The 26,626-nt window shown below is 45.5% G+C and overlaps 1 protein-coding gene across 1 annotated transcript in view; it reads right to left on the bottom strand.

The window, feature by feature from the left end:
* LOC126283987 (collagen alpha-2(IV) chain-like) overlaps nt 1–22,699 on the bottom strand; it is a 59,540-nt gene extending 36,841 nt beyond the window's left edge. The window contains exons 1-4 of the mRNA XM_049982479.1: nt 22,629–22,699; nt 13,845–14,131; nt 12,197–12,361; nt 9,159–9,409 (exon numbers count right to left, since the gene is read on the bottom strand). Coding sequence (XP_049838436.1) covers nt 9,159–9,409; nt 12,197–12,361; nt 13,845–14,130 — 702 coding nt within the window. The 5' untranslated portion in view covers nt 14,131; nt 22,629–22,699. The remainder of the gene's footprint in view (nt 1–9,158; nt 9,410–12,196; nt 12,362–13,844; nt 14,132–22,628) is intronic.
* Nucleotides 22,700–26,626: the final 3,927 nt, after the last annotated feature.

The raw sequence follows: 26,626 nt of genomic DNA on the forward strand, positions 1-26,626 counted from the left end.
CAGTGAATCTTGGTAGATAATCTAATGCGTCAATGCGGAACCGATTTACGCTGAAAAAAAAATTGTCCAAATTTGGCCACATCTGGCGCTGTGAATGCACGAGAGGCGTATAGAAATTCTTTCATATGTAGGGTATTAGATCGGGACGTGGGAAGGAAAGGTTAAACTAGTGAGAAAGGCATAATATTGATTTCATTATTAGCTGCTACTTACGCTGTTTGTTCAATAGCAGCAATGGGGACGTCGACAAAAAATGGTTCAAATGGTTCTGAGCACTATGGAACTTAACATCTGAGTTCATGAGTCCCCTAGAACTACGTAAACATACCTAACCTACGGACATCACACACATCCATGCCCTTCCAGACTGAAGCGCCTAGAACTGCTCGGTCACTACGCCCGGCGGCTAATTTTCTCCAGCGATTGCACTTCAACGCATTATCACATCTACCAAGTTTCGGTGGATGGTTACTGTCCACACTGGACCTCCGTCAATAGCTGCACTGTAATTATAACCACGCGGTATGAACTGGAGAAACCACATAGGCTCAGCTGTTGATAAAGCAAATAGCTGGCTTCGGTTCACTGACGGAATGCTACGAAATTGCCGTGAGTCTACAACAGTTATTGCACACCAAACATTTGAAATACCTCTTTTTGAGCGCTTCTCAATCGTATGGACTTCTGTGTGGACATGGAGAGTATACAAACAAGGCCTCACGGCGCTCCGGGTTCGATTCCCGGCCGGGTTGCGGATTTTCTCAACCCGGTGACTGGGTGTTTGTGTTGTCCTCCTCCTCCTCATGAGCATTCGTGACAGTGGCTAAATTGGGCTGTGTAAAAAGTTTAACCGTGGAAAACTTGGGACTTTGTACTGGCCCTGATGACCGCGCAGTTGGACGCCCCACAAACCAAACATCATCATAATAAAAAAAAAAAAAGGACTGTGCAACTTGTTTGACTGGCGAGGGTGGGTAACAGAAATGTCAGAAAGTATGATTGGCAGACACTGTAACAAATGCACCACACATCGACACAAGAACCTACCCAGAAAACCTCAAGAAATCTTTCGGAAGAGAAAATATTTTTCAGCCTTGTGACCGTGCAGATAAATCCATGCAAATAACAACTCTGACAGTCTCGTATAAACACTCATCTTCCTACGTCACATCTATAAAAGGAACTGGAAGAAATCCTAATACACGGCACAACATATAGTCATGTAGAACAAGATGATCACGATGATCGAGGTTGTCTCACACACCTTTTACTGGGTTAGGACTCTGGGAGTTTTGGGACTAGAGGACTTTGTTGCAGTCGCCCAGCCGCTTGTAGACACTTCAGGAAAAACAGAAACGTTAATCACTTATAGCCATAAGCAGTGCATGTATTGGTAGACATGGCTTGTGAACTGATGATACAACAGCACGTTCTTGCAAAAACGTAATAAGAAGAAATATGAAGAAGGCAAGCGTGGCAGCCAAGTGAGTGTGTGCTGCTACCTTAAGCAGTGACCACACACAGCGACGTACATAAACGTCTCCTGTCGTGCAACCTTGGCATTTCAGCTCCGTTCCTGCAGGAGATGCACTGTCGGCGTGCATTATGAATCGTAAATAGAATGCGTGATTGTTTTCCTGTCTATCTACAAGTGTAAGCAGCTATAGACGTTGAGCAATTGCGTTGTATTAGAATTAGAAGGCGCAGAGGCCATCATACTTAACCTATCCGTAATAATTTTGACTGAGCTTTACTGCGGCGTATTAAACGACTTGAAAAACTACCGCAATCACCCTCTTGTTCTGTATTGCACCAGTTGAAGTCGGGTGAAAACTCTAAACGCTTCTTGAGACAAATAAACTTCAGGAAGATGTATCTTCTTGCCGTGTTTCTTTGCAATGACCATCATAACTATTCACTAATGCTGAAAGTGATTTACAAAAGTAATATTTCTACGGTGGTACTGACAGTAGAAATAAGGTTTTAACTGCCGCAATGAAATATATAATATCCATAAATACAATCAATTTACTAATCTAAATTTTCGAATTAACAAGATGACATCACAATGGAAAACTGTTCGATTCACATAACTGAAATACTCAAGTGCCTCGGACTACCGAGCGATATAAAACTTAATTGGAATACGCACCAACCAACCGTCCAATAGAAAACCCACTGCAGACTGGAACTATTAAACACGGAATAGAAATGCAATAATGTAACACGGAAGAGAAGCTATACGAAACAATTATAAACATTACTGTTACCCAAAGCGGAATTTATCAAGTGCTATCTAAACAATCCGGAGGTGAAGAACATTCAACGTATTTTACTAAGGCTTAGAGTTACAATGTACTGAACGTCTGCGTGCCCACGGAGCTAAGTTTTTATAAGAGAGGTATAATTTCAAGTTACTTCCACTTCAAGCCCGTGAGCCATCGATAATTGCTGCGGACACGTACAGTCTGACACATCCTGGCCTTCATACTTCGCTCGAAGGTTTAGCGGTAGCACTCTAGAGCCACGATGACTCCGAGTTGTCAGTACTTCTCCAGTAAATGCATTACCATTCTCTTTTTAACAACGGACCGGTCATTAGAAGACAACGTGTGCTTTGGAGAAGCTATAATATTGAGGTAAGATGAGTTGGTAAACAAGGGTTTGCAATTATCTGTAGAGAAAGGGGAATCGAATGTAATATCTTCCTGAGTGTTGTGGCGTTTGTGAGCGACCATCGGCCATCTACAAGTGTTGTGCCTCAAGTCGGCCTTAAGGACCTGTCATGGTAGCTGGGAAGGATGCCACTGATGTGGCTTCCACCAAACAAAGATTTGTATAGTTCCGTGACCCGCGAGGAATTGCTTCTTCGATCACAAAACTCCACCTCGCAGGAAGAAGTAGCATCTTTCTACGTGGCGCAAAATAGGTTTCTTCTATTGTTAATTTTACTGTAGGTAGAAATCAGAATAGATTTGTTATAGCAAATGCTCAGTCATTGGCTTTATAATTTGTTTGCATTGTTTAATGAGAGGTCTGATACCAGAGGTTGAGGAGCACAGAATCATTCTTTTTCGTGACTGAGGGATGTAAAGAAAACGTCGCTATGCTGTGGGATCAAAACCATAATCGTAACTGTAACACGGCGCAACTAGTGAACACAAGCTATTACATTACAACGAAAAACCAGTCAAAGTTGCAAATTTTTGCTTTTTATTCATTCGTTGAGTAGTTTCGGGCCAAGTCTCATTTTTAAATCATCATAACATAGTCGAAAATGGCATTTCCGAAGATGTCAAAGATGTGCAATGAACATTTCTAGTGCACACAGAAGTTGCTGTTCCAAGCTACTCAAACATGAGCCGGACGCAGTGGTCTCGCGGTTAAGGCGCTCAGTCCCGAACCGCGCGAATGCTACGGTCGCAGGTTCGAATCCTGCCTCGGGCATGGATGTATGTGATGTCCTTAGGTTAGTTAGGTTTAAGTAGTTCTAAGTTCTAGGGGACTGATGACCATAATGTTAAGTCCCATAGCGCTCAGAGCCATTTGAACCGTTTACTCAAGCATGCTGGAATTTGGTAAACAAGCTATTACGTTAATGCACATGTCTTATCCTATCAAGACCAGGAAATCCTTTCACAGCCAGGAATTGCAGTAAGTGTATTACAAAACACCTCTGGAATATTTTCTAGCTAATACTGATTACAGTGTTCAAGCCGCAAGAGGAGAAACATGCTGTAGATAGTCAATAGTTCAAACACGGATGATGTAATCAGCATTCATCGAGTGCAGTGTCGAAGTGGGTAAGAGAGGGATGAGGGGGATTCAAATCCTCGTCTGGCAATCCAGAATGAGGTTATTCAAACTGTCCGAAACTCACTTAAGGCATATTTGTGGATGGTTTCTTTGAAAACGACGTATTTGAATTCCTCTTCAATACTCCCTCAACATCAGGTTGTGCTACGGCTCGTAAGACCTCATCAACTACTCCTCTTAAGTATTATTTCCGTGCGATTTCAATATCAAACTTTAAAGTGTTCATGGACCATAATGAAATATTGGAGTAGTTTAAGCGACGTGTATCAACCGCATTTTTGCTTCGTGCGAATCACTGAACGCTGTACTGCTGTGTTATGAGTGATTGTCCAAAGGAAGAGAGAAGGTGAATTTTGATGGTGCTATATAGTCTACTTCCTCCACTAGCACCAAGAGGGTCACTGACCTAAACGATCGCACTCGACCAATGGGAAGCCAACAGTAGGATGTACTCTTTCCATGAACCACAGAAGAGATATTTGGGATTTAACGATGTTGGCATCAGTGCACCACAATATCTGCTCCAGTATTGGCGAAAAAAAAATGTTCAAATGCGTGTGAAATCTTATGAGACTTAACTGATAAGGTCATCAGTCCCTAAGCTTACCCACTACTTAACCTAAATTATGCTAATACAAACAGACACAGCCGAACGGTGTGGCCGAGAGGTTGTAGGCGCTACAGTCTGGAACCGCGCGACCGCTACGGTCGCAGGTTCGAATCCTGCCTCGGGCATGGATGTGTGTGGTGCCCTTAGGTTAGTTAGGTTTAATTAGTTCTAATTTCTAGAGGACTGATGACCTCAGGAATGAAGTCCCATAGTGCCGAGAGTCATTTTGAACAAACACACACACCCATGCCCGAGGGAGGACTCGAACCTCCGCCGGGACGAGCCGCACAGTCCATGACTGCAGCGCCCTAGACCGCTCAGCTACTCCCGCGCCACATGGTTTTGGATTTAGAACTGTTTATCAAAGAGAAAGACATTATTAATGTGTCCTTAGAGGAGTTTCTGGCAACTCTGCTTCCGGCGCGGAACTGCGGAAGACTTGGCTGCTCGTTACGCAAGCTGGGGAGTTGGCTGGCGGCAGGTGTGGAGCCGTATCATCGGGCAGTTATTACGGCCTGACCTCGGCACGGGCTGGTTGTGAGTCTCCGAGCGCGCCGCGTGCGTGCCGAGCGGGTCAAATGAGCCCCGCCGCCGCCGCGTCGCACGGGTTTCCCGGAGGGGCCGCCACGGCCAAGGGCCCGGTGCTTCCTCATTAAGGAGCCCGCGGCACGGAGCCCAGATGCTAAGACCGACTAACGAGCTGCCGTGTTTTGCATCTGACGCGCCCGTTTGGATGCACGCCGGCGCTGTTCGCGCCTGCGATAAGGCACACTGACTGCCACCAGTGTATTCGCTCCTACCTTTCCATCGGTGAAGGTCACATTACATTATCTATGCGCGGAAGCTCTTACAGCGTCTCACTACGACGTCTCGTGAAAGCAGAATCTACGTGTGAGCCTAGGCTTCCGCGACTGTTGTCCTTTCCAGTACTTCAGTAATGCAGAGTGTCCATACATTAGCTCCATAACTTTACATCTTAAATAACTTCAAAACTATACTATACAGGAACAACTGGTTTTCAACATGTGACAAGATAACTAATTAAGTATTTTTATTTACTTTCCAGGTACCACAGTTCTGACGAAAATGTAAAAGCCTCAGAAGAAATCTCAGAGTGTAGCCTCTTCCTTAGAGACGAAGCTCTGTACCCAAATGAATTCAATAGAGTTTGCGTAGTATAGATGTAGATGTAGAAGTGCAAGGATACTTTCGAACCACCGTACCAATCACCTATTTGGGCTTGGCATACGTCATTTGTGGAAACAGGTCGTGTTCCCCATAAACGGGGAACCCACATCTTTCGGACTCCATTTGCAAAGAGTCCCGCCAGAGAGTTGGAAATGCCGTAATCGACAGTGCACAGTCTTTCATAACATGTTATGTCTTTATACCTACAATATGCAGCCGCTTCTGGTACTAAAGTCTATGGATAAACATCGGCGCCAACAGAATGCTGTGGACATGCCAGTCACGATTACGAAATCTATGAATTTTTGGTAAAGATTTGTTTCTCTAATGAGTGAACTCTTTGTGTATTTCGCAAACTGAATCATCATACCGTTCGCAAATGGTTATCATAGTGTCCTCATGTTACTTGTGAAGTGGGAAGAGACTGGTCTACGGTCAGTGTGTGGTGCGAAGTAATGTACAATTACATCATTAGTCCATTCTATTCGAAAGTCTACCGTTTGCAGAGCTACGTTTCGAATACCTGCAAGCTGACGTCATCTTTGAGCAGGATGGGGCACCACTTTGCTGGTCCCTAATTTTCCGCCAGTTTATGAACGAAAAGTTTCCAGATCGATGGACTGGACGAGATAGTCCCACTTGGGACGGCCTCGATCACCTCTCACGAAGAGACTTCTTTTTATGGCGTTTTCTAAAGGATCAGATGTATCGAACCAAGTTACAGACCTACTCGACTTCAATTGCGTTTGAGCATATCGCCTTGGCGTTCCTAGAGCGTGCATGGGAAATGAAATGTCGCCCGGAGGGTGTCCATATTAGTAGTAGTGCACACATTGACGTATATCAACTTTATGAAATTTGATGCATGTATGCAGACTGAAGCGACGAATGAAAATTTGTACCGAGCCTGGGATTCGAACCCAGATCTCCAGCGCACTAAGGATGCGCTATCCACTACGCCACCCTGGAACAGTACCTTTGCACAATTTCGTGGATTACCCTAGCATGCCTTCCTCCTCAATCCAAATTACAATGTTACTTAAAAACCGTCTTGATTGCAGATATTTTTATTCATATGACCGGTTTCGGTTCATTCAGAACCATCTTCAGATCTGATATTTCAGTTACAGGAGTAACCCGTCCAAATCCAGCAGTTTTCACATGCTACGTCACATGTGAAAACTGCTGGATTTGGACGGGTTACTCCTGTAACTGAAATATCAGATCTGAAGATGGTTCTGAATGAACCGAAACCGGTCATATGAATAAAAATATTTGCAATCAAGACGGTTTTTAAGTAACATTATAATTTCACTGATTGCTGTTGTCCCAAAAGACATTATATCTGTTTTTGCAAAATCAATCCAAATTTCCATTCACATCTCAACCCTTTTGTTATACCCTCTAAACTTGAACTGCATTCCAGAGACTCTCCAATTGTATTGGTATAGCACCTCAAAATAAAAAGAAACAGGGGATCCTGCTTAAACACAGGCATAGGTAGTATAATCAAATGAAATTACATGGTTCCAGAGACTTCGAAGACTCAGACATCGAAGTATATATGCAATCTGAAGCGCTATGCTTGAGTTTCAGGAAGGATCCTCCATTTCGTTCGCTGCTGAAGCGCTGATTCAATACGGTTGGAAAGCTTCTGCAATGCAGTTCGAGTTTGAGGGAATACCAAGATGGCCGAGGAGTGAATGGAAATTTGGACTGAGGGGGGAGGAATGTTAGGGTAGTCCGTGCAATTGTGCAAAAGCCACTGTGCCAGTTTGGCGTAGGGGTTAGCGCTGGAGCCTAGTGAGGAGGAGAGCTGGCTTCGAATCCCGGCCTTGGTACAAATTTTCATTCGTCGATTTAGTCTGCATATGTTCATCATAGATGTCTGAGGCTTTAAAACTTCTCTGGACCCATACCGTTTCATTTGTTTGTGAGTTATTTTGTCACATGTTGAAAAACTATTGTTACTATGAAATATTGTTTTATAGTTATTAGAGTCTACAGTTTTAAAGATAAGTTTACGACGTCCTATACTTTTCTGCATATGTGATGGTGTCATGTCATGTAGACCGACGTTTCTGCCCTGGTTGCAAGTGGTCTCTCTCAGTGCATGTATTTAATACTGTGCTAGTGCCGCGATGAGGACTGCTTCTAGACTCAATTTTTCGGAGACGTCTATTTTAGTATTGGGTGACATGATCCTGTTGGATAGTTTCGGCGAATGAGGACGAAAATAACAAAGTGAAGTAGTATTTTGCTACCTCGGTGTTCTATGCCGGTTGGAACAACACAATGGGTATGGGCCTTCGACACGTATGTAGTGTGGCAGCCACTAGAGCGCTGTCGGCTTGTAGACCGTCTACTTTTGGCAGCCGAGACGATGCAATTCATGTTTTCAGTCTGCTTTACATGGAGGCGCGGTCACAAACTCGGATTCAAATGGCTCTGAGCACTATGCGACTTAACTTCTGAGGTCATCAGCCACCTAGAACTTAGAACTAATTAAATCTAACGAACATAAGAACATCACACAAATCCATCCATGCCCGAGGCAGGATTCGAACTTGGGACCGTAGCGGTCGCTCGGTTCCAGACAGTAGCGCCTAGAACCGCACGGCCACTCCGGCCAGCCACAAACTCGGGAAAAGTTGTACTGAAGACTAAGAATTCTTCCATTTCTTTTTCACCTTACCTTATGCAACCAGGCATATGATAGAGGTAAGTATGTTGTCTAGTGTGGAAGCAAATAGGAGATCTGTGAGAGACTCGTGGAACGAAGCAGCCTACTCGAGGCTTTTCGTAGAGAGGTGGAGCCAGAAAGCAGGCCCTGTATAGTGCCATCCGATGCAGTGTTGGCTGCGCTTCGGTACACCAGTGACGGATACCTATTCCGTGAACGGCAGTGAACAGTGACCTCACTAAGGTAGCACCTTCTGTTCCTGACTGGGTGGCACGCGGCTCGAATTTGGGAGCTCATATTCCCGTCAGATTTTCGGTGGTTTACCTTTTTCTTTCTTTCTTTTGCTGCCGCCTTTATCCCGCATTGTGCGCATGGTCGGCAGGGTGAGGTACGGAATTGGCATGGTTAATTTTAAGTGGTGGCCGGATGCCCTTCCTTCCTCCACCCTATACCCCCTGGGACAGAAGTAGTGTAAATCGTGAAATAGTGCGAATGTGTTTCAAATGTCTGCGAGTCGTGGAACCGAGGCGAGACGTGGGGACCAGCCTTGTATTCACCTAGTAGGATGTGGAAAACCGCCTAAAAGCCACATCCAGGCTGGCCGGCACACTGCCGGGTGGATTCGATCCGGGGCCGGCGCGCCTACCCGAGCCCAGGAAGGAGCGCGTTACCGCCCTCGGCTACTCTGGCGGGTGGTGGTTTCCCTATTTGGCTTAAGGTAAATGCCAGGATGGTTCCTTTGGAAAAGACACGGCCTTTTCCCTCTTGAAGTGCTGAGGCAAGCTGTCGGGCCAGAAAGGGTAAAGACTGAGAATAATGGAGGAAGAGACTGGGCAGACTGAGACGGTGGCAAGCACTCACCGTGTAGGTGTTGATCTTGACGCCAGGCAGCACCTTGCCGTTGCTGCAGAGGGTCTTCTGGACGCAGGCGTGTCCGCTCCTGGTCTTGCAGGGGACCGTGCCGCCGCCAACTCCGGAGCCGCCCCCTGGCAGGAGACCGCTCAGGAAGGGGTTGCCCTGCAGGCTGGTCTCCCCCAGCGCCCCCGTGGTGCCTGGAGCGCCCGGCTGCGGGTAGCTTCCCAGGCCCGTCTCGCCAAACGCTCCCGTCGTGCCTGATACACCGAGAAAAACTGTTGTACTGCGGTGGCGTAGCTCCAATATGTACTTGATTTGTAATCTTAAAATCTTCAAATAATAGAAATTTCATGTGTAAAACAGACTCAATCGTCTTCCTGAGTACAGTCTGGGAAATTTGCACTCTGTTTTAAGAAATAGCTAGTTTTTGATGTATCTCAAAGTTTATGACGTCATATCTCCTGAACTACGAATGGTACGATGTTATAGCTCAGCAAGTACATTCAGTGATAATGTGGATAATGTCTGCAAAATGTGCTGCGGATAGAGTTATTAGCAAAGACGTTATGCTTGATGAAGGTTTACTGTATGACACAAACTTGTAACTTTCACTAGATTTTGGTGGATGTATCGTAAAGACTTGAAATTATCTGCAAATTTTGCTGGAAGTCGCGAAGTGCTCTCATTCTCAAATGCAGCATGAGACCTAAGCACAATCCCTAATGTAATGGGTGTCTTACTATGTTACCCCTTCAACACAAGATTATCTCTGCTAATGGGTAGATTGTAGGAGTATTTTAAATTTGGTCAGCAGCTGTATGAAATATTTGAAATCAATTTGTTACCGCTGGAAGCCATTACATAGGCAACCTGGAACTAAAACCGCGAAACAGATTAGTCATTTCGTAACATGGATGTTTCATCCAGTAACAGTAGGTATATGGTACCACATGAATACGCCTTGCTACCAACTTATCAAACAAACTGATGAGGAAACAGGGTGCATTTGAACACGTTTGGAATGAAAATGAAATTGAAATCGTCATGGTATTTAATGAAGCCAGTGGATAGAGTGGAATCAAAGAAATTTGTTCCTGAAATCCAAGTGATAAGAAAAGGCCGAGAAGTCGACCTAATAGAAGGATGGTAAATGATATGACAAAAAAATAAGGAACGACTTGTATGACTATAATGCATGGCGAAGCAGCAGTCGATACCTCATGACTGACAGAGATGTCGCTATGTGACAATTTGGGCACAAGTCATTCGTGGATCTGTTTACAACAGGATAACAACTCTTGAAACGTGGTAAGGAATATTTATGACGATGCGATTGGCACCGCATCATCTCTTCTCTTGTGTTAAACTGAGACAAAAAAAAGAAGTTCAAATGTGTGTGAAATCTTATAGGACTTAACTGCTAAGGTCATCAGTCCCGAAGCTTACACACTACTTAACCTAAATTATCCTTAGGACAAACACACACATCCATGCCCGAGGGAGGACTCGAACCTTCGCCGGGACCAGCCGCACAGTCCATGACTCCAGCGCCTCGGACCGCTTGGCTAATCCCGCGCGGCTCAGCTGAGACGAAGTGTTAGAATTGATCTGGGATTCCGTCATTGATGAGCCGTGACAGTTAACAAGTAACCAGTACATCTGATCTTTGTATCTACTGCTTGGAATTTTCCTAGATTGTGTAAGTGGAAACAGCGACATCTAACGTGTTTATCGTAGTGATTGACAAATGCCATTAATACCGGTTTTAGGTAGGTGATGGCGTTTCAATGGGTTGTCGATATTGCATGTTTATAGGCAGGGGTCTCCAGTGATGAATATAGGTATAGATGATCCAAAAGATTATGACCACCTGCTTAATAGCTTGTTAGACAGTCTTTGGGACGAAATGCATCATTGATTCTGCGTATCAGGGATCGAACACTTTATTGGTAGGGTTGTGGAGGTATGTGGCATTAGATGCCTACGCACAGGTCATGTAATTCGCGTTAATAACGGGCTGCTGATTTTTGTACGCGGTGATGGCACCCGTTAGCGGCGCCGATGGGATCCATGGGATTAAGAGCAGGCGAGTTTGGTCGTCGAGACATCATCGTGAGTTCATTACAATGCTCTTGAAACCACTGTAGCACGGTTCTGGCTGCGCGACAAGAACAATTATACTGCCCCTTCGGCGACGTCAAGTATGAAGGGATGTAGGTGGTTTTCAGCTATAAGCGTGTCTTCGATTACTATCACAGGTCCCAGGGAAGCGCAGGAGAATGTGTCCCATACTATAATACTGCCCCCTGCAGCCTGCGTATGTGGCGCGCTGCACATCTCGACGCGCCGTTCATTTCAATGGCGGCGTTTGAGGAGACGACCAAATAGGTGATTCACCCGTAAAGCCGACACGTTTCGCTTGGTCGACGGTCGAATCCCGATGGGCCCGTGCCCACTGCAATCGTAACTGACGATATCGTTGGGTCGACTTGAAAACGTAGGGGTGGTCTCCTGCGGAGCTCCATGTTCAACAACTACAACGAACGGTGTGCTCCGAAACACTCGTGCGTGCACCACCATTGTGTTATTTCGGCAGAGATATCACAGATCACCATCTATCCTACTGAACAGAGCAGACAAGCCTGAGAACCCGACATTCTGTGAAAAGTCGTGGACTTCCAACCATTTAGCACCTAGTGGTAGTTTCACTGTTCTTCTACCTTTCTCGCAACAGTAGCACTTGTATATTCGACCAGATTCACCGAGGTTCTCGTTCACAGGCTCTGCGTAACAATAATCTGCCCTTTGCCAAAATCGCTTATCTCAATGGATTTTTCCAATTTGGAGTTCATATCTTCTCTAGGGTGATCCCCCGTCCGTCTCGGTTCCGCTTTCGTCACTGCGTCACGTGCCCGCAACACCAGCAGGCAGCGTCGAACGTCGCGGTGGGCAGTAGTTATAATGTTTTGGCTGATCGGTGTATTACAAAGCGTTAATAATGTGTGTGTGTGTGTGTGTGTTTGTGTGTGACGCTGAGTACTGACCTGGGGCGCCTGGGAAGCCGGGCTGTGCGCAGGCGCCGCCCGACGCACCGCCGCAGCCGGAGGCCGGCCGCGACCCCGGCAGCAGCAGCGAGGACTCGCCGTACTGGCCCGTGGTGCCTGCAGGCCCTGGCCGCGAGCACGCCGAGCCCGGCCCACATCCTGGTCCTGCCGAGGAAAGATCTGGCGTCAGTAAGCAATCCACGGCGATCTCCTTATTACAAGAAGTCACACTCATTCAGACTGGGCCGCGGAATAAGAAATTTCTATATACACTACTGACCATTAAAATTGCTACACCACGAACATGACGTGCTAAAAACGCGAAATTTAACCGACAGGAAGAAGATGCTGTGATATGCAGATGATTAGCTTTACAGAGCATTCACACAAGGTTGGCGCCGGTGGCGACACCTACAACGTGCTAACATGAGGAAAGTTTCCAACCGATTTCTCTTACACATACAGCAGTTGCCTGGCGAAACGTTGTTGTGATCCCTCGTGTAAGGAGGAGAAAAGCGTACCATCACGTTCCCGACTTTGATAAAGGTCGGATTGTAGCCAATCACGATTGCGGTTTATCGTATCGCTACATTGCTGTTCGCGTTGGTCGAGATCCAATGACTGTTAGCAGAATATGGAATCGGTGGGTTTGGGAGGGTAATACGGAACGCCGTGCTGGATCCCAACGCCCCCATTCACTAGCAGTCCAGACGACAGGCATCTTATCCGCATGGCTGTAACGGATCGTGCAGCCACGTTTGCAAGACAGCAACCACCTGCGCGAACAGTTCGACGACGTTTGCAGCAGCATGGACTATCAGCTCGGAGACCATGGCTGCGCCTTGACGCTGCACCACAGGACAGGAGCGCCTGCGCCTGCGCCCCAAGAACAGATCTAGGAAACTTGCAGGCTATAGAACTGTCCCTACCTCACCTGTCCATTTAATTGATCATGGTAGCTATCATCCATATCGAACAATGTGGTTGAAATGTACTGGAGTCTTATTGGGGAGAAACCACATGCTTCCTACTATCTGTTGAAATAATTCAGCAGCATGTCTGGAAGGATATTATAAATAAAGGTCTTCTAATAGGGCCTGTAATATGTGCTGCTAGAGAAAACGACACCTACAGTTTGAGCCCACACTTTACTGTCAAATTGTCGCTACTGTCTAGCGTGAAGTGTATCACGTGGAGTACTTCCATTCACATATTATGGTTATTAAAATATTCTACTTCAGTTTTCATTATTGGTTACGAGCTTCATTCACTTTACCCGAATTTGCCTTTTAACGGCAAAGGTGTTGGGCGTAAACTGTCAGTACCGAGTGAGAGAATCGATTGTGGCCCCTTTGCAAGATCCATCCCAGTATTTGCCTGTAGAGGTTTCACGAAACCATAGAAAACATAAATGTGGATGGGCGGATGGGGATTTGGTTCATTATCCTCCCGAATGCGAGTCAATATCGAGACCTCCATCTCACTCGGTACGAAGTTTCTGTTCCTACCGAGCATTGAAGTCTCCCAGTCGAATATGGTTGGGCAAATTTCATCCACATTATTAAGTCATCCTACAATCCTCGTCATATAGTAGCGCGTTCAAGAACGTTCACATGTGCTAGTGTTGCATAAAGGTAACAGTGCTCACCAGCTAAGGATCCAGAACTAGAGGAGGCGGTGGCACCACTGAAGGCCCCCTGCTGCCACCAGAAACGGCCATTGTTACTGCTGAGGCCGAAGTCAGAGGGCAGCAAGTTCTGCTGCAGCTCGTCCTCGCTGGGAGGCTGCACGGGGGCAGGGCTGGAGGGCAGCGGCGCGGGCGTGGTGCTGCTGACCGGCTTCTTGTGCGACTTGCGAGGCGGCCCGTAGCCTTGCGCCGACACCGCGGCCGCCGCTAGGGCCACTGCCACCAGCAAGGGTAGCAGAGCGCGCATCCTGCAAACACATACAACGCTGTAGAACACGAAACGCTACTCTCATACATTAACGTACTTGAATGCTTAATTAAATGAACATTTTAAACTGGCTTTCTATATACGACATTTAGAACACACACAACTGAAGTATAATCCTGAAGTGTAGTCCTGAAAACAGTCTGCGCCCACCGTAACAAATATATAATAAATATACAACGCTTATTTTCATAAAAAAGGTATTGCATTTTCAACGCATTTTTTAATCTTAAAACTTAAGAAGTAATTTTCAGTCTGCAGTGTAGTGTACATTGTTCTGAAACTTTTTGATCGGCTGAAGCTGTGTGCTTACCAGAGACTGTTACTCTGAACTTGCCTTTAATGGAGAATGTTTTTACTAACTAACCTCTCCAAGTGCAAATCACGAACCGCCCTCACAGTTTCAGTTCTACTGGTACCTTTCTCTTACTTTTCAAACTTCATAGAAACTCTCCTATATCCCCAGCTGGACAAGCACCTCTGAAAGAACGGATATCGCTGAGAAATGGATTAGGCAAAACATAGTGGTTGTTTCAGGATTGAGTTTTTCTCTCTCTGTTGTTCATACTTTAACATACGAGGGCTATTCGTTTATTAAGGTCCGATCGATCGCGAAATGGAAACCACAGTGGAAATCCGGTGAAGGTTTGCACAGACGTATTGGGCAGTGTGTCTTGTATGTTCGTTGACAGCATCACATCGGTCTTTTCATTTCTGAGTCCGCTGTGAGCACGGTAAAGATGCCTAGAAAATAATGTCTCCTGCCAAGTAATAGTGCCTGCTGAGAAGTTCGCCTGATTTCTTGCAACTCCCATAACGTAACTGTAATGCATTCCTTTCTTCCTGACAATTCTCGACCGCTCACTGCGCGGGCAACGAAGATGCTTCTCCAGAGTTTTCGAGGGAAAGTGTTCGATCCCCACCATACAGCTCGGAGCAGTGTTCACACGAGCCGCTGGCTATGAGCACAGCATTGTGGTATAGACAAAGAGCTGTAAATCAGCGTAAAGAATTGGCGGAATGCACAGGCGGCTTCCTTCTATGACCAAGTAGACCATGGTATTGGAGAGTTGATAGAACACCAGGACAGTTGTCTCAGTTGGAACGGCGAGAATGTAGAAAAGCATCTGGAAGGTGTAGCTAACTGTTGCAAATGAATTTTTGATTTTCATTGTCGTTTCCATTTCGCGACCGATCGGACCTTAATAAACGAATAGCCCTGGTACTAATTTGTTGTCTTTTCATACGTATTACATGAAACAACTTGGATAATTTTTTGGAAATACACTCCTGGAAATTGAAATAAGAACACCGTGAATTCATTGTCCCAGGAAGGGGAAACTTTATTGACACATTCCTGGGGTCAGATACATCACATGATCACACTGACAGAACCACAGGCACATAGACACAGGCAACAGAGCATGCACAATGTCGGCACCAGTACAGTGTATATCCACCTTTCGCAGCAATGCAGGCTGCTATTCTCCCATGGAGACGATCGTAGAGATGCTGGATGTAGTCCTGTGGAACAGCTTGCCATGCCATTTCCACCTGACGCCTCAGTTGGACCAGCGTTCGTGCTGGACGTGCAGACCGCGTGAGACGACGCTTCATCCAGTCCCAAACATGCTCAATGGGGGACAGATCCGGAGATCTTGCTGGCCAACACCTTCTAGAGCACGTTGGGTGGCACGGGATACATGCGGACGTGCATTGTCCTGTTGGAACAGCAAGTTCCCTTGCCGGTCTAGGAATGGTAGAACGATGGGTTCGATGACGATTTGGATGTACCGTGCACTATTCAGTGTCCCCTCGACGATCACCAGAGGTGTACTGCGGCCAGTGTAGGAGATCGCTCCCCACACCATGATGCCGGGTGTTGACCCCGTGTGCCTCGGTCGTATGCAGTCCTGATTGTGGGGCTCACCTGCACGGCGCCAAACACGCATACGACCATCATTGGCACCAAGGCAGAAGCGACTCTCATCGCTGAAGACGACACGTCTCCATTCGTCCCTCCATTCACGCCTGTCGCGACACCACTGGAGGCGGGCTGCACGATGTTGGGGCGTGAGCGGAAGACGGCCTAACGGTGTGCGGGACCGTAGCCCATCTTCATGGAGACGGTTGCGAATGGTCCTCGCCGATACCCCAGGAGCAACAGTGTCCCTAATTTGCTGGGAAGTGGCGGTGCGGTCCCCTACGGCACTGCGTAGGATCCTACGGTCTTGGCGTGCATCCGTGCGTCTCTGCGGTCCGGTCCCAGGTCGACGGGCACGTGCACCTTCCGCCGACCACTGGCGACAACATCGATGTACTGTGGAGACCTCACGCCCCACGTGTTGAGCAATTCGGCGGTACGTCCACCCGGCCTCCCGCATGCCCACTATACGCCCTCGCTCAAAGTCCGTCAACTGCACATACGGTTCACGTCCACGCTGTCGCGGCATGCTACCAGTGTTAAAGACTGCGATGGAGCTCCGTATGCCACGGCAAACTGGCTGACAGTGACGGCGGCGGTGTACAAATGCTGCGCAGCTAGCGCCATTCGACGGCCAACACCGCGGTTCCTGGTGTGTCCGCTGTGCCGTGCGTGTGATCATTGCTTGTACAGCCCTCTCGCAGTGTCCGGAGCAAGTATGGTGGGTCTGACACACCGGTGTCAATGTGTTCTTTTTTCCATTTCCAGGATTGTATTATAATTTTAGTGCATCCCTGTTGCTTTCCACTTCTACTACTTCTTTTTATACCAAGTAAACCATTTCTGAAGTAATCTTTAATTTCATTATGAGAATATCAGAAAAGTACATTTCTGTATATGCTGAAGTAGTATATAACGAAACAGGCAGGCGTTAACCCACGACAGAATCACCGAAAATTGTAAAAGAACGAGAACAATCGCTAGAATGACCGCGGAAACTTCGACATATACGCACGTCTGAAAGAAATTTAACGAGGAACTTCACATGACTAACTGTAGAGAAAATACATCTATTCCATCCAACGCAAACAACTACGCATACAACCAGTTGTTGTCAAGCAAATAAAACAAAGCCACTGCATAACTGAAATATCTCCACCCCAAAGTGGAAAACAATAAAAATGTCTTCTGCTAAAAGCGACAGCCTTATACTATTTCACTACTAAGCAATCATGGATGTAAGTAGTGAACTTCATAGCAAAAGCCCCAATAACCAATTCATTCTTCAGGTGAGCATTTTTTCATGCAGTAATGTCTCCCGTATTTTGATCTGATGAAGCACTCCGTGTTGTCTTCGCCCGATGTATGGTCTGAACTCCATCAACACTGCGGGATCGTCTGTACGTGTTATTTTCGATATCATAAACGTGTCTTCATGAAAGTGTGGCGAACTAACTAATGCATAAGGCTACTGACCCGAAGTTTTGATTACCTGATACTGTCCTAAAGTAATTCATAACCTCAGAGCGTTGTTTGGGTTTGCGAGGAAAAGGAATCCAGCAATAACTTCTGCATTCCATATTACTAACGAATAGATAAGCTTTAATGGGAGCATCTCGATAAGTGATCTGTAGAGTAATGTCAGTAAATTAAATTAAATATTTCATGCCTATTTCAAGTGAAAGTCTCAGATCGGAATTATATTTCAGAATGGAGAGACCAGAAGATCGAGAGATAATTCCAACCACCGATATCTCTATGCCGATTGATTCTTATCTCGTAGCGAAAGAACTATTCTCGTTTTGCTACGATAGAAAACGACCCATATAATTTCAGCAAGACATTTATTTGTGATTTTATGGTTTTGTATCTAGAAAATAGTTGTATGACTCGTTACGTTACAGAAATCCATTCCGTGCATCTGCAATAATGAAAAACTGTACTGTGGTTTCTCTGACGTAAAGAAAGAAGTGTGAAAGGCGATACCAGCAGGTAATGGGTAGCATTACAGTTGTTTATACTCTCAGTAGTTATTTAAAGCAATAAAAATTTAGATTTGGCTATGGAAAATCTTCTTGGAGTAAGAACATATTTTGCGACATCATGTCATCGTTCAGTAACTGAAGTATAGTGCTAATACGAGATTACGTCGGAATGAAGTCAGCCAAAATGTCATAACTGAACAACCATGTTTAGCACCGGCTGCACAGAGTGGATACGTTTTCAAAAATGTCACTTGCTGATTACAGTCAAATGTCTGTAAACTTAAATTTTTCACTCAGAAGCGGAGCAGCGGAGCGTACGCTGATATGAAACTTCCTGTATTAAGCCTGTGCGCCGGACCGACACTCGAACTCGGGACTTTTGCTTTTTCCAGGCAGATACTCTATCGACCGAGCTAGCCAGGCACTACTCAGATCTCGTCCTCACAGCTTTACTACAGCCAGCACCTCAGTAAGGTATGAGGTACTGGCATATGCAAAGTTGTGAGGAGGGATTGTGACTGAGTAGCTCTGTTCTCAGAGCACTTGCCCTCGAACGGAAAAGGCCATGAGTTCGAGTCTTGTTACAGCACAGTTTAAAAATACCGGGAAGTTTCAAAGTCTGTAGCTTTAAAAAAGATCTAAAAGAGGCCTTGGTCCAAAACGCAGTCTAGTAATCTGCGTATTATATAGGTAATTCGTTAAGTCGTTGACACATAGAAGCTGATTCCTCATCATAATGAGATCAATCAGCTATTGCAAAACTCCATCACGGAATGTGTCTTCGAAATTGACGGTGTTAGGCAAATCCACCGACCTGAAGATTCTATTAGTTACCCATTAGCCTGCATCTTCATCACATTAGCGGTTGTGTAAGTACAGCACGTTTTTTCAAATGGGTACAGTTTCCACCACAGGTGGACATAAACGAACTCTTTTAGTTTGTTATTTCGAGTAGTTTATTATTTTTAGTAGTACTGAAAAGCGTTGTCTCTAAGCCACAGTAAGAGTGAAATACAGAGAGCCTCGCGGATATTTATGTATGACGTTCGGGAAAAATTATCTAAGAGACATAGATTTGGGCTTGAAAATTTTGTATTATTGTATCCTTAATACTTTAAAGATTTCATGTTATCAAAATTTATCGTAATAGAGTAGATGTAACTTGCCCATAGACAAAGAGGAGATGTAATTTTTCCTAATACTTGAGGTAATGCAGAATTAGTGCGTTGCGAGCAGTTTCCACATATTCGTTGCAATACAACTGGACCAATCGCTGATACGACCACCTTGATGAAGCGTAGCAACAAGTTTTAGAAACCAGAGACCGTCGAGATGCTAACAGCTGACATCTGTCTTCAGTCCTAGAAAGCAACGGCGCAAAACGGACAGCCAAGAGACTTACGTTCAGATTCCCGTACGTCGGGACAGTAGGTGACAGAAGCCAAGGTATAAGCGTATACTAACTGTGTTGGGAACAATGATGGCTCCAGTCCGAATCTTCGTAAAGAAGTGACAGACTGTCATCCCAGCGTCATATTTCCGTTTTTCAATGGCTGCACGTACTGTGGAGAATACGACAGAGAGAGATGACCAGTGTTACAAACAACTGAAGACTACTAAAGAAACTATAACATTTCGGCCCGTGTTTCTGAGTCATACGCGCTTGAACACAGTTGGTGATTCGAACGTAGCTTAGCATTTTTAGCAATAGCCATGTGCAGATACAGTAAAACGTCGTACTGAGTCCAGTAGAGTAAATTATCTGGTACTAAAGCGAGCAATGTTGTTTGAAAATTAACTGCTCCATCGCAACTGAAAGACATCTTACCATTTTACAGTTATAAGAAACTAAAACTATGTTTCGGTTGCTATTGAAGTTTGTCTTCGATAAGGTAACGATATCTACCGATGATCTACGGCCTGTAGGCGCCAAAACGAATTGTATTAGATATGTCTCTCAGGGTTGTAAGCCGCGTTCCAATTCATAATAAATTTAATCCTTCATGGGATGTGTTTGGCATTCTTGTTCTCCAACATCAAGGGCGTCATTTATATTCCACGAGCATTAAATTGCTTTTTGTCTCCAAAAACTGGTACGTGGAGAACTTTTTGTGGAAAATTGTAAAATATTTTAGTTTTATAGGATATTACTGCTGACGGTGCGTGCATGTTACCAACTTCACAAATGTTATATCACATTAATTTATACATAAAACAACACATTTTCGTAGTTTCTCGTGCTCCGTAGCTTTCTTGCCGTGTAGCAAGCACAAGAAGACGCTAGTATGCAATTGCAAATTAATTATTTCTCATAAAGCTTACGAATATTTATTTATGTGTACGTTTAATCCCCGTAATTCTTCCTTTTAACCAGAAATAACACTGAGGCACCATACTAATGTCAGAGGACGGTACAGTGTAGGACTCCGTACCAAAACAAGGGTGTTCCGGACTTTATCGTCTCTGGCGCTAAACACAACCCAGTGAAATAACCATAGATAAATGAATGTGAAACTGGAAAAAGAGAAAACTACGTGATGGACATAGCTTGCTGAGTGTATCCAAGACGCTCCTATGTTGAATAAGAAGAGGCATACCGCCTCAGACTGAAACTACGGGAGATGATGACGTATGATACTGGACTAATTTGGAGTTGATATATTGTTTGATACATCTGGTCAGAAGATCAAGCGAAACAGAAAGTAACATACCTCTGGAGTAATGCCGCTTCGTACAGTATAGTGTAAAGCAAATGACAGAAAGTATTGTGTTATCGCTAATACAAAAAGAGAAAAAGAGTGACATTTCTGTGTGATCGCATACCAAATCTAGTGATCGACTTGTCGCAATGATCCAACTCCTTGGCAGTTACACCTGTAAGATATGTATTAACTGGGATTGTCAGTCTTCCATATACAAATCAATAACGGGTAAGTAAAAGACGAAATCGGTAACAGAGTGATCACAGCGATCAAGTCTCAGCAAATTTAGCACACAGTCATGTAACTGATGTCCTCAGTTTATTCTTAAGTTCCAGTCATTCATTCGTCTGCAACTTTTTTCGTGGTTGAGGTTATCTTCGTCTTTCATCATTGCAGATTCACCATAATAATATGACTATCCACACACACGCACACACACATACACGCGCACACGGATACACACACGAAAGAAATTACTTGTTTCCTGTGCGGCTGAAAATACTAAATATTGCGATTTTCAATTAATCGCCGTGGTGCAGAATTTTTTGTGGCTCTTTCGAACACTTGTGAAATCATAATGTTTCTGCTAGATTTTTTCCAGAAGGCCCAAGTTCATTAGCAGCCATGACAGAGCAGATATGAGAGAGGATGCCCAAAGTTACCGTTGCCACTTGTGACTAACCGTTCTCGTGCTTCATCTACATCGACATGATTACTCTGCAATTCACAATTAAGTGCCTGGCAGAGGGTTCATCGGACCACTTTTAAGCCACTTCTCTATCGTTCCACTCTCTAACAGCGCGCGGAAAAAACTACCACTTAAATCTTTTCGTGTCAGCTTTGATTTCTCTTATTTTGTCATGATGATCATTTCTCCCTCTGTAGGTGGACGCCAGCAAAATATTTTCACACTCTGAGGAGAAAGTCGATGATTGAAATTTCATGAGAAGGTCCATCCGCAGCGAAAAAAACCTTTGTTTTAATGACTGCCACTCAAATTCGTGTTTCGTATCCGTGGCACTCTCTATCTTATTTCGCGACAGTACAGTACGAGCCTGCCCTTTTGTGAACTTTTCCGATGCCCTCTGTCAATTCTATGTGATGCGGATTCCACACCGCACAGCAGTATTCCAGAAGAGGGAGGACACGAGTAGTGTAAGCAGTCTGTTTAGTAGGCCTATTACATTTTCCAAGTGTTCTGGCAATAAATCGCAATCTTTAGTTTGCTTTGCCCGCAGTGTTGCGTTTGTGACCGTTCCAATTTAAGGTATTCGTAATTGTAATCCCTAAGTATTTAGCTGAGTGTACAGCCCTTAGATTTTTGTGATTTATCGTGTAACTGAAATTTAGTGGATTCTTTTTAGTGATCATGTGGATGAATTCACTCTTTTGAGTTTTTAGAGTCAATTGGCACTTTTTGAACCGTATAGATGTCTTGTCCAAATTATTTTGCAATTTATTATGACAATTTGATGACCTTACATGACGGTAAATGACAGTATCATCTGGAAATAATCTAAAATGTTGGTCAGATTGTCTCCTAAATCGTTTTTGTAGATCAGGAACAAGAGAGGGCCTATAACATTTCCTTGGAGGGCAACAGATACTACTTGTGTTTTACTCTGTTTACGTCAGTCACTGCGAACTGTGACCCTTTGGCAGAAAATCACGAATCCAGACACATAACTGAGACGATAGTCCATAGGCATGCAATTTAATTAGAAGTCACTTGTGAGGAACGGCGTCAACAGCATTCTGGAAATCTAAAAATTTGGAGTCAACATAACGTCCCCTGTCGTGAGAATAACTGTTGGATCGCGAAGTAGAAGATCAGTCAGCGCATGGGAGTGGACGTCCCGTGGCACGTACCTGTGTCTCGTGCTGAAGAGTCGTCCGTTGGCACTGCTGGGCGTATGTGTCGTCCGCCCCGGTGCGAGAGCGACTGAGGCGGCGGCGGCGGAGCCGTGCTTTTATACGGCGCGGCCCGCGGCCGGCCGTCCTTGGCGAAGATCCGCCTCGTCCGGCGCGCGTAGCGTCGCTCGCTCATCCGCGGCCCTCGGGAATCCTGCGGCCGCCCCCGTGCACGTTCCAGCTCCAGGACCAGGCCCGCTGCTGCTGCCGCTGCTGCTGCTCTGTCTCACTCACGGCTGACCTCCTTCAGCTGGACTGTGGGCCATCCCGCCGTGCTGCAACTGCTTGACAATTAAGCAACATAGTCCAGAACCATCTTGCAGGCATGCTGTGTGTTTCAGATACACGACGAGGGAGGATCATAAGGTTTTAATTATCGTCTCAATAGAGCAAACTGCGACTATGGAACTTGTAAGTATTAGACATTCTTCTCCATATATTCACCTTAGATTGTGGCTCATACGCTGCGAAGAAAAAGTCTGGAAAGACGATATCGACTTTGATCTGATGACAGCATATTCCATCTGGAGGGGGGATACTAGATGTACTGATAATGGATTAAACGTCGTCCATCAACGGATAGAGTAGTGTAATAGCTACCAGACTGCCATCTGTGTCTATCCTTTAATAGGGAATGCTCAGCCAGAAGGCTCAGTGCAGTGCAAACGTATGAAGCAAGCAGGCAACTTTGCTGCAGAGAAACATTCGTGATTTCTACAGCCAACTGATCGAGTTTGAAAGGGGTCAAATTGTGGCGCTCGGACTGCCAGGTTCAAATGGCTCTAAGCACTATGGGACTTAACATCTGAGGTCATCAGTCCCCTACACTTTGAACTTTTTAAACCTAACTAACCTAAGGACATCACACATCCATGCCCGAGGCAGGATCCGAACCTGCGACCGTAGCAGCTGCGCGGTTCAGGACTTAAGCACCTAGAACCGCTCGGCCACAAGACGTACCAACTGAACCAAATGGCAAGGCGGACCACACTACTACACAAGTAACTGCCACCTTCGACACATAAAACAGGTTGACACGGCGCTTATCGTCACTCGAAACGAACAATTTTAAATTCTTCCTCACAGACGAAATATCGATGCCAGCAGATGCCTCCTTCTGTGCATCACTTCTAGTGGGTGGAAAATATACACTGATCTTTAGAGTATACATGATGCATACGATAGATGCCAGGTAACCGCACGTGTTAACGCGACCCCTTCTGGCACGGAGAGGTATGCCGGCCCCAAATCGAATCCGACCGGCGGAATAACGACGAACGGTCGGAGTGCCTGCACGCCTGGATGTGGCTTCTGGGCAGTTTTCCACATCACGTTAGGTGTAAACCGGGATGCAAACATTTAGAATACTTTCCCACACTTGCACCTGAATTTACTCTATACGCAGACTGGATACACTATTTCTGTCCTGGCGTGTGAGTCGAAGACTAATGGCCTTAACTGTTGGTCTCCTGAAACACTTACTCAGAATCAGCAGCAAAAAATCCTAGACTGAGTTTATATGAACGCTTTCTGATCGGAAATGTATATTTAAATCAGTACTGTCATAAAGAACTTACAGCTTAAAGCCGCCTTACGCGAGGTACTCTACTCTCGAAACCAAGCACATATAATTCTGTCAAAGTGTTTATTCAGTGAAAATATACACCGAAGTGGCAAAGAAACTGGTATACGCAAATACAGAGATACGTAATCAGGCAGAATACAGCGCTGCGGTCGGCAACGCCTATATAAACCAAGTGTCTGGCGCTGTTGTTAGATCGGTCACTACTGCTATGATGGCAGGTTTTCAAGGTGTGACAGTTTGAACTTGGCGTTATAGTCGACGCAAGAGGGATGGGACACAGCATCTCTGAAGTGGCGATGGAGTGGGGAATTTCCCGTACTACCATCACGCGAGTGTACTGTGAATATCAGGAATCCGGTAAAACATAAAATCTCCGACATCGCTGCGGCCGTAAAAAGATCCTGTAAGAACGGGACTTGTCTCTAGGCCTGCCAGAAGTTTCGAAGGTATTCCGCAGAATGTGAAAGTTATAATAGTGCAGTCACTCTTTCTGCTGAACCTCTACTATAGCGAAGTAAGCCAGCAAGGTTTGGCCTACTGCAGATGTTTATCTACGTTATATTTGATCGTGATAGTGTCTCGTGCACCCAGTTTGGATGCCTGCGGACAGACAGGTTACGTGACTACCATAGGCTTTGTCTGCTTCATTGGCTCCTCATACGCATGTGCTACAGTACCCTCCATCAGACATCAAGTACCTACAGTATATGGTGAAAAGTATCTGGTGACCGCCGTATAATGCGGGGTTGGCCACTAGATGACACGAGAAGTGGACCCGCCCGTATAAAAGGAGGCGGGGAGTATTGTGTCCTCAGTAGAGCAGCAGCCGGATGGTTCGGTTCAGAAGAGCTCAGTGACTTCGAACGTAGGCTAGTTATTGGATGTCACCTGAATAACAAATTCACGAGTAACATGTGCATCCTTCTGAAGCTACTCGTGTCAAATGTTCTTGATATCAGGCCTGTGTGGCCGAGCGGTTCTAGGCGCTTCAGTCTGGAACCGCGCGACCGCTACGGTCGTAGGTTCGAATCCTGCTTTGGGCATGGATGTATGTGATGTCCTTAGGTTAGTTAGGTTTTCCTTAGGCTAGTTAGGTTTAAGTAGTTCTAAATCCTAGACGACTGATGACCTCAGATGTTTAGTCCCATAGTGTTCAGAGCCAATTGAACCATTTTTTGGGAGTGGCAGGATGGTCCTTTAGGAGAAGTGCCACACAAATTGGAGGTGTCGTGTTAGTTGTGTAACGATGCTGGTATCAGTGGTCAAGTGAACATTCTCACACCCATAGACGTGGTTCTGGATGTCCACACAAACTCCCGCGAGAAGCGTCGTGTTGTAAGGGCAGCAGTGGAAGATCGTGCAGCTACCACAACACAGGTAAGAGGGCTTGTGAGCCCAGTTGTGTCGGTACTAAATGCTGAAAACCGGTTACTAGAGTGGAGCTACAGCACACACACCTCCAGCCCATCTTCCACTCACGCCACAGATTGGACGTCCACGGTTCGACTGGTGCCGTCAGAGGGTCTCCTGGAAGATGCAATGGTCTTCAGAGAGGAAAGCAGTTTCTATCTGCACGCAAATGGTTTTCGTTTGGGCATACGATATAGAACTGGTGAGCACTGTCTAGCACAGTATATTTGTCCAAGACACAGTGGCTCCATCGCAGGCACTATGACCTGGGGTGCGATAAGCTACAACTCTCGTTCGCTTTTGGTTTTTCCGGAGGGAACAGAAATGGCTCAAATGGCTCTGAGCACTATGGGACTTAACATCGGAGGTTATCAGTCCCCTAGTACTTAGAACTACTTAAACTTACTAACCTAAGGACATCACACACATCCATGCCCGAGGCATCTATGGCGTGAGTGGAAGATGCGCTGGAGGTGTGTGTGCATGTAGCTCCACTGTAATAACCGATTTTCAGCATTTAGTACCTGCGACCGTAGCAGTCGCGCGGTTACTGACTGAAGCGCCTAGAACGGCTCGGCCACTGCGGCCGGCCCGGAGGAACGCAAGCCAACCTTCAGTACGTGCAGGACGTTGTTAGACCCGTTCCTTTTCTTTTCTTGCTACAGGAAAGGTGATGTCTTATTTCAACAGTGTAACGCTCACCCATACACTGATGGTGAACAATGATTTTATCTTGGAACTCTTCCATTTGGTCCGTGCTTGCATAGAAAATCAGTAATATCAGAAATTGAGTCCGCCTTGATGCAAAACACCTTGTTATTCGTTTATTTCTTTATTATCCCAAACTAGTTTTGGCGACAAATATCACCATCAACAGTTATTTGGCGGTTTCCACAACACTACCACAACCCCAAGTTTATATAGCTGACATACGAAGTTCACCTTTCAGTATCTGTTGACT

The sequence above is a fragment of the Schistocerca gregaria genome, chromosome 8 (assembly GCF_023897955.1).
Source record: "Schistocerca gregaria isolate iqSchGreg1 chromosome 8, iqSchGreg1.2, whole genome shotgun sequence".
NCBI classification, from domain to species: domain Eukaryota; kingdom Metazoa; phylum Arthropoda; class Insecta; order Orthoptera; family Acrididae; genus Schistocerca; species Schistocerca gregaria.